This window comes from Mustela erminea, chromosome 3 (genome assembly GCF_009829155.1).
Source record: "Mustela erminea isolate mMusErm1 chromosome 3, mMusErm1.Pri, whole genome shotgun sequence".
In the NCBI taxonomy this organism is placed as follows: Eukaryota; Metazoa; Chordata; class Mammalia; order Carnivora; family Mustelidae; genus Mustela; species Mustela erminea.
In genome coordinates this window covers 128,102,203-128,111,908 of record NC_045616.1, presented here as the reverse complement: position 1 = coordinate 128,111,908, position 9,706 = coordinate 128,102,203, and the positions used below count along the sequence as shown (strand labels likewise).

Sequence of the window (9,706 nt, the reverse complement as noted above, 5' to 3'; positions counted from 1 at the left end):
TACTTGTGATCTCTCTCTGCCAAATAAATAAATAAAAACCTTTAAAAAAAAAAAAAAAGAAAGAAAGGTGGGAGAAGCTTACTTACTTCATTTCACACCCACAAAAAGCTTTAAAATCTAATTCATATGTCAGAAGGAAGCATAGAACTCAAAACTTTACTGACCCAGATCTCAAAGGGAGATCATAGTCTCAGAGGTTCTCCCTTTCAATGAGCACAAAAAATTTGAGCTCCTATTATTGTGCAAAAATTAAAAACAGAGAATGCTAGAAGGTATCCAATTCTTCTATACAAACAGACCAAAAAAAGGGGAAAAGGGTATAAAAGATTACTCGCTAGATTTCTCAATACTTTCACCCAAGATAGAATGGTCCCCTAATATTACCCAAGAAAATCAAAGAATACATCAATACAGTAAAATTTGTTAGTCCTGCTTCCTTGAAATTTTATTAGGAATTCCAGAGTAGAACAAACCGAGGGTTACTGGAAGGTAGGTAGAGGAGAGGGATAGGTTAAATGGGTGATGGGTAGTAAGGAGGGCACTTGTGATGAGCACTGGGTATTGTATGGAAGTGATGAGTCCCTAGTTTCTACACCTGAAACGAATATTACACTCTATGTTAATTAACTGGTATTTAAATAAAAACTTAAAGAAAAAAAGAATTCCAGAGTACAAGAATCCATCACTTTCCAACACTTTTTTCCTAGTGGTGCAAAAATAAGGAGGAATGGTCATGAGTTCTTCAATTGCCTCAACTTAGGCTGACCCTTTTAGTGATATAATGGAGGATAAATTGGAACCAATGTCCCCAGGGTCAGAAAAATAGGCTATGCAAAGTGGTTCACCATGCTTTCTTAACAGTTTTCAAGGAATTTATATTTAAATGTTTGCCCTTCACGAAAAGTATAATAAATTTTATAAATGCAATTTGACTTTGCCACCTCAACTCATGTAAACAAATTGCTTTACTTACTTATTAGACCATGAGGAAGTTCCTTCGGGTCGATAAACAAAAACTAAAATTGTTGCATAACTGTATAATTTTTACATATAGAAATAAATAATATATATGTGTGTATATGCATATATATGTATATGTGTGACTGTTTGTATGTGCATGTAACTAAATTCTACAAGTCATTTCATCATTCTCCTAGTGAAGGAGATTTACCAGGGTCCCGTATCTTCTGCTACTATAAACAAAGCAGCAGTAAACATTCTAACTTTCTAGAATATGTATTCTTTCATGCTGGTGCTTTTTAATTTCTATAGGCTCAAGTCCCCAGAATGGAACTGTGAAGTTAAAAGGTTCTTTGTTTTGAAAAATAGTGACAATAATTACTGCCAGATTACTTTACAAAAAGTTTCCAATTCACATTTCCACCAACAATGCATAATGTCGGTATCCTTGAATCCTCACCAGCACTGAAGTTTTAAAATATAATCTAATGGAATAAAAAAAAGTTAGTTTCCTTTTCAATTTAGAATTCCCCGAGACTACTAAAACTAAGCATCAACATTATTCCTTTAAGACACAAATGCTGAAAATATGTCTAACTATAATAAATGTCAAGAGTCTAATAGCCAAGAGTCCCGCTAAATTAAATATCAGAATTCCCAAGTGAACACAGCACTAGCGGTGGAGCTAGAAAATTCCAATATATACCCTAGCTCTTCCACCTACACATTTGTAAATGTGGGCAGGTTGCTTAGCTTTTCTAAGTTTTCATTCTCATAGTACCTAAGTTGAATGAAATCATCATCTCTCTTTCTTGAGGTGTTCTGATCATGTTAAGGAATAACATCTGTTAAAGGGCTTAGCACAGTTCCTGGTACACAGGAAACGACAAGAAACATTGGCGAGGATTACAAGGATTCTTACCATCTTCTGATATGCTTTCACTTCTTTTCTTTCTAGGATCTTGAGTGAAACGTGGTTACAGAACAAAGCAGAATGATGTCAACTTGATGACCTCAATGTATTCACATTTGAAATATCTTAAAATAGTTTGTTGGTGAAACAAAAGACACCTACTCTCTTCAGTAGGCGCTGACACTTTCTTTAAACTATATAGGCCAACAATATTATAAAGTGAAAACAGCAGCACCAAAAATAAAACAAGAACAAAAACAAAGCAAAATGAAGCCCAATGCAAGAAAACACATACACATAAACCTTAATAGTGAGTTCCTGAAATTCTTAATGGTGAGCGGGTAATGTTTTGAGGATTACAACTTCTTCAGAAATGAATAGGTAGCCCCTGTGAAGCCACCCACTCATCTCACTGTTACTTTTTCCAGTATATTTATATCTTTTGTTCTTTGGAAATTCACTAATTCTTTCCAACATTATATTCTTACACTTTGAGCCGTTTTTACCAGCTTTAAAAAAAAAAAAAAAAAAAGATTTAATTAATTTTAGTTGGGGGCCAGAGGGAGGGAGAAACTTAAACAGACTCTGCACTGAGTGTGGACCCAACACGGGGCTCCATCTTACCACCCCGAGATCAGAACCTGAGCCGAAACCAGGAGTCGGAGGCTTAACCCACTGTGCCACCCAGGCACCCGTATTTTTATCAGTTTATTATAAACTTTATCATATGGTAGTTTGTTTATCCTTGGCTGATTCAAAGCACTTGGTTTAAATTGTCTTTAAATTGTCTCCTCCCATTTCACAACACTGCATTATTTTCAATTAATTCCCAATAAACTCTTCATTGTCCACGGTCTGTTAGAGCTAACAGTTTATCCCTGTTTAAGCTAATGGGTTCGACTTCTTCAACAAACACATCTTTCATGAAAGCTGCGGACAGCCCAGAGTATTAACTGAATCTAGTTTCATTATTTCTCACTTATCTGGATCTTACCCTTATTCTTTGGGAAACAGTCATAGCATGCCGGTGCTCCTTTGTAACACGATAAAAACTAGAGAGCATGGTCCAGGGAGTCAAACTAATCTCCCTAAAGCTGATGGGATCCTTTTTGTATACCAAGCTTCAGATAACAAGCCCATAACTTGGGTAGTAGTACTCTCCAAGCTAAACCTCAGTCACAAGGCAGAAAACAAACACATCTCACAATGTGCGATTTCCCTTGGATCTTCCACTGTTTCTATTAGATACAATGATACAACATTTTTCAACTGGAATTAATTTTTCAAAATGGAAAAACTGTACTGTTATTTTTATTATAAAAGTACATGTGCTTACCATTTTTTAAAAGTACAAAAATGTCTAAAAACAGGGGAAAAATTACCAGGGGTCTTACATCCCAGAGACAACCCCTGTTAACACTTAGATGTAAAATATCCAAACATTTGGATAAAATGGATGAAATTATTTCCCCCTCAAAACACTAGACATTTTATATAGAATGACCTGTGTTTCTCTAATCGTATGCAGCATAAAATAAATGTCATCCATTGACTGTATGAACCAATCCATTCTTTTTAAACAGTAAGGCAAATGTCATTGTATAATATATACAATATTCCATGAAGTATTTACTGAGGCTTCTGGGTGAGAATTTAAGTTGCTCAAAATTTTCCTATTATAATTATAAACATTATAAAATGATCTTTGCAAAAATATTTTTCTGTGTTATTTGTATAGGAAAATGACTAGAAAGAGAAATGCTAGATCAAAGATGTATAACAATTTAAATGTCAAGATATTAGGAGTAAATGTACTTCAAAATATTGTACAGAATTGTATCTGAGTTTCTTTTTCCGTATTTTTACTACAGCCAATCATTTTAATTTTTGCCAATCTCTGAGATGGAAAAAAATCCAATACAAGAATGTAGAGGGAGATGAATAGGTAGAAAGAGAAACACACAAATGGCCAAGAGAAGTAGGAGCTGGTCAATGTCAGTCCAGTCAGATTAATGGAACTTTCAAAAATGCAGTAATATTCAGTGTTAGCAAGTGTGTGAGAATTAGACATACTCACGTAATGTTGATAGGTATATAAACTAGGGCCTTGTTTTGGAAGGTTATTTGGTCCCAGCAACAAAAACTGTTATATTTCACAGCAGGTTGGCTGAGAAAATTATCACAGAGATAATCTTGAAAAAATACATAAACCAAGATATATTATTAATGACATCGGTAGCAGATTATTTAAATAAAGCATGACCTAGTCATACAATGCGGTTGTTAAAGATAGTAATATCTTGGAGATCAATTATTTAAAGAACCCACCAAGCTTTCATGATATAGATGCCTGTTAAATTATCATGTTGTACACCTTCAACTTATTTAATATTACTTGTCAATTATATCTCAGTAAAGCTGGGGAAAAAATATAAAGCCCAGTTTCTGAACATCTTTGTGTATAATCCTAAATGATAAAGCCATATTTTCTACAAGCTTGTTTAAGATATAGATTCTATATTGGGGATATATCTTTTTTTTTTTTTTGAAACTTTAAGGTCAGTTTATTAAGTTCAATGATGAAAGCTATCAGAAGAATATTCTCCTGAAAATTATTTTTTCTTAGAAAAAAAGAAAAAAAAATCAACACCTCAGCACAGCCACAGATACTGTGGCAGTCACACCTCTCTGCAGCTGGGGACAGCCCATTAGTTAGTCAAATCACTTTCTGGGTCAGCAGGATTATAGTCTGGATCATCCTCATCATCCTCTAGCTCCAAGTCATCCATTTCTTGGAACAGAGATTCATCTACCTCCACGTTGTTTCCAGCATCTTCCAGAAACTGGATATCAGATGTGTCAAGATTATGATCTGTCTCAAAGAGCTGTTTCCCACTTAATTTATTTTTTCCTGCTTGTTCTTCTTCTTTCATTCGTTTCTTTTTAATTTCCAAGAGTTCTGCATCAAACTTGGCCTTCCAGCTTAAGAAATTCTCAATTGTAACAGGAGTGCCATGAAATAATTGCTTTTCAGCTTCCTCTGCCTCTTTTTCTTTTTGTTTCTTTTCTTCTTCTCTTCTAGTTTTTATTTGATCTACTATTTCATTTAATTTTTCTTGTACAGCTGTCACTAAAGTAAAGATCATCACCATACCAAGGTTTTCTTCTGCCTGTAATGCTAATAGTTTTAAAATCTCTGAGACATCACTATCTTCTAGATTTTCCTGGGAGAATATTTCATAAAGAGGGGCTTCATCTGGGTATTTTTCACTGTATGTAAACTTGAGAGTAGTCTGGACAGTTTCATCATTTTCTCCAGCCTCAGATGTCACAGTAATGGTGAAACTGGGTGGATTTTCTGATAATACTGTGAAGGAGTCGGGATAGATGGACTCTAGAGCCTACAGCTCATTGCGCTGCTCCTCGCCGTAATCTGTCATCGTGGCCCTCGCTGCTGCCCATGGACCGCCCAGGACCCAGGCGGCGCGCTGCTGCTGGGACCGCGGCCGCACCAGGAGAGCCGGCAGCAGCCAGACCTATATTGGGGATATATCTTAAAGCCATTTTTAGAAAGACATTCAAGAAACCTGTCAAGAACCCATCATCAACTGTCGATGAGTAAGCCCATGATGTGGTTTTACATGAGATGCCTATACATCTAGCACCTTCAGGGGATATTCTAGATGCCTGGTGGTGTAAGACCACAGGAAGAGAATTTTAATTTTATTTTTACCTTTATTTTAATTCTTTGATTTTCATCCCATATTTTTGTTAGCATGAGCTATTAGCTAAATAAAAGGATGAACCTTTTCTGTCATCTCTCATTTATTTCTTTGTCTAAATGGGGAAAACAAAGGCTTGTCTTTTTTAAATTTGATAATTCTAAGTCCATGACTTTTAAGAAGTCCCCGGTTATCTTCATCCATCCTTCCACAAAGACTGTTTATGTCGTGCAATTACTCTTTCCTACCTATAAGGTAGATACAGAAAGTGGCATACATCTTCTGGGTCAAACTAATTTCATGTAACGAACAAAATTGTGTAAAGTCATTTTTTAAGACCTTTTTGTGATTTATCAATTCACTGAGTTAAATAGCTGAAATCACTCCCAAAACAAATCCTTTTGCAGTCAGCAAAACGAAGCAATTACATGAATAAGTTTTTCCACTTAGCCTATTTTTCTGCCCATGGTTATTAATCAGTCTCACTGACTACATTTTCCATTTTCCCTCCACTTTGAGGCACTACTCCAGGTGGCCAAACATTTCACGTTACGTAAATAAAATAAAACAAAACCTGTGCCCATTGAGCAAATGGATATGCTTCATAATCTCCCTCTTCCAGCCTCTCTCAAATCATTCAGAAAACACAATGCGGTTTCTATAAAAGGATACACAATATTTTCATTTTATTTGGCTAACTGGAATTTATTTAAGGGAAATTTTACTCCAGCCAATCTTCCCCAGATAGCTGAATTCATTTAAGTTGCTGCCCTGTTTTATCTAATGGCTCTTGGAGACCCGTGGGTCGAGTGTTTGTTGCTTTGCCTTGTCTCTTCCAAGTTCAAAGTCTGGAGAATGCCCCTTCTGGAACTGCTGTTTTGCATAATGTGACTTTCAGATGCTGCACATCATAACCACTATTTCTTTATAGTAATACTCTGGACATAGTTGGGTAGAGATTCGGATTTAACTGGGACAAAGTGGGGCCTGGGTCATTTTTTTCAAAGCTCCAAGTGTGTTTCTGCTGGGCCCATACATCTGGCCCTCAAGATATTACTCTAACATAGAGTAATATTTGGCCCTGCCATGGTGCCATTTGCCACCATTACATGATGCCAAGCATCATGTTAATGATGCTTCTCTGAAATTTAATCCAAGTCTTTACAACTGCTGATCTGCCCTGAGTGATAACATGGCTATAACATATCTACTCACAACATTCATGTTCTTCATAGGGATTCCAGTGTTATAAAGATGCATCGTTCTTAGGCCTGAGAGTTTTAAATAAGAGCACTGCTTGCACTGCTCCCAAAGTCCGACATGTGAACTGGACATTGAAATACTTTAAATTTTTCCCATGTGATATTAATGTGCAGCCAAGGTTGAGAACCCCATATAGGGCCAAGATACTTAAGAAGATTCAGTTCCTGCCTTGTTAAATGCAGTATCCTTCTTTCCCAAAGAAATCCCCAAGGAGCACTTAACTAAGGGATAATGACAACAGGAAATAATCCACAACAATTATATATATGCAGACTCTTCCTTTTGTTGAACTTTGGCTTGAAAATATCTGTGTTAATGTTCATTTCTAGAACTCTATATAAGAGGCAGTCCTAGGAAAAATAATGAGGCTAGAAAATATTTTCCATGACCTTCTCAGCTTCTTTTATCAATTTCCCTCATTTCTTTACCTGGGAACCTCTCTTTTGTCACAATCTCTGAGGTCTTTGCTCTCAGCTAATTAGCTAAGACATTAGCTTTCAAAAGCACAAGATGTTTTCTCACAAAGATGTAGAATATCTATATTTAATAGGACAGGCTATGGAAAGATTTTAATTCTTTCCAGGAACATTAAATCTTCTCACCCAATTCATCAGAATAATCAGGTTTCTAGACGAAGACTGAAATTCATGGTTCAAAAGTGAATTCCTTATGACTTTCTACAGTCCTAGCATGCCCAGGAGATAGCAACAAAAATTCCTGAGTAAATGGGAATATGGATCACCTTTCCTCCTGTGTCTCTCCCTTTCACGACAGACTTATAATCATGGCTGCTATGTTCTGAATGTTTGTATCCCACCAAATATGTATGTTGAAGTACTTACCTCCAAGGTGATGGTATAAGAAAGCAGGGCATTGTGAGGGGATTAGAGAACCAAGAGAACCAAGCCCTCCGAAATGGAATCAGTGGCATTATGAAAGAGACGCCAGAGATTCCTCACCTTTTCTGCCATGTAAGGACACAGGAAAAAGGCAGCAATCTGTGAATCAGGAAGTAGCCTCTCTCATCTACCAGACGCTGCATCTACCAGCACCTTGATCTTGGACTTCCCAGCCTCCAGAAAGAACTGTGAGAGGTAAATTTCTGTTGTTTATAAACCACACAATCTGTAGTGATTTCCTAGAGCAGCACGAGCAGCCTAAGACAATGGTGAAGGTCACAGTGTTGTTTTTTTTTTTTTTTCATTTTATTTTAGTGCATTACTCATTGCTATTTCTGCTTTTTAAAAATAATATAACTTAGTAAGAAACATTGGAAATAGAAAATAGTAAAGAATAAAACAAAAATTATTGACAGAAATAGTCACTATTAAAATCGTAACACGCTCCCTTTCAATTTTTTTTTCTCTGATTGATATTGGTACCTATTAATGCCAAAAGAAAAAATCAGAGATTATCATTCCTGTGTACTGGCTGTCACTAGACTATAGACAATGTCGGGCAAACGTGAAGCTCAATTCTAGCCAGACTTCATGCAGATTAACTCTCCTCCATTAAGATATCATTTCATGAGATAAAATAAATATAGCTACTAACATACGAGCTTTCTCAGTTAAACTGCAATTCAGTTATGCTTCCCTAACTTTGTAGCATTCAGATTTCAAGTGATCACAGAACATTCCTTGAATAATTTCTAAAGGTAGTTGGCTATTTCTTTTGCAATGTGCCTCCTCCTTTTTAAATTCAATTCTTATAACTATAATTGGGGTACTTTTTTGTTTCACATTCATAGTTTCTCTCTCCCAAAGTTCATGAATATTTCCATATTTATGTATTTGAATATTGTATGTAAAAATGTATAGAGCAATAATGAGATTACACAGTAAGTGCAAATTTGTATACTGGTGTTTTGAAAAATAAATACTGACTATATATAAAATATTCATAAAATATGCATGAAATAGGCACATTAGTAATAAAGCAATAATATATCCTCCTTTAAGTTTAAAACTAGGACATTGACATACCTTTGAAGCCTGCTTTGACTAGCTCCTCTGTTCCCTGTTTTTCTGTCACTTATAGGGTCTCAAACTCGTTCTCAGACCACTTCCAATCTACTCTCCTCATCTATTCTGTATTTCAGGAAAATATATTTGCAGGTACGTTTAACCTCCCATTTTTCATTAGGCTTACCAGTGGGAGGCACTGGGAAAAGACAAGTTATCATCTCCCTGTCTCCTATCTCTAGCAAAATTTGTCCCTTTTCTAGGGTCTAATTCCCAACAGATACAGCTCCTCCTTCCATGAAACCTGCTCTCCCAGACCATGCTGTTATTAGCTCTAGCAGTTGCCTGAGAATCCAGTCTTTTCACTCTGATAACACCCCATCCCACTATCCTTCTCGCCTTAGGGGCACGACTGGCTTCCTGCTCTCAAGTAGCTGACTCATAATGGTTTGGCTTTCACATTTGCAAAGATGTGGCTGGAACTAGAGCATATTATGCTAAGCGAAATAAGTCAATCAGAGAATGACAATTATCATAGGATCTCTCTAATATAAGGAATTTGAGAGGCCGGGGTGGGGAGGATTGTGGGGAAAAGGGAGGGGAAAAATGAAACAAGATGGGACTGGGGAAGGAAACAAACCATAAGAAACGCTTAATCTCAGGAAACAAACTGAGGGGTGCTGGAGGGGAGGTGGGTAGAAGGGATGGGGTGGTTGGGTGATGGACATTGGGGAGGCTATGTGCTATGGTAAGTGCTGTGAATTGTGTAAGACTGATGATTCACAGACCTGTACCCCTGAAGCAAATAATACATTATATGTTAATTTAAAAAATTGGCTTAGCTTTCATAATCTGAGTAATCAATTACCTGTGTTAAATCACCT

The 9,706-nt window shown here is 36.4% G+C and overlaps 1 protein-coding gene across 1 annotated transcript; it reads right to left on the bottom strand.

The window, feature by feature from the left end:
• Positions 1-4,406: 4,406 nt before the first annotated feature.
• LOC116586909 (RWD domain-containing protein 1-like) lies at positions 4,407-5,328 on the bottom strand. The gene is given in 1 exon segment (XM_032337442.1): positions 4,407-5,328. A coding segment is annotated over 1 exon segment (732 nt). The 5' UTR covers positions 5,314-5,328; the 3' UTR covers positions 4,407-4,581.
• Positions 5,329-9,706: the final 4,378 nt, after the last annotated feature.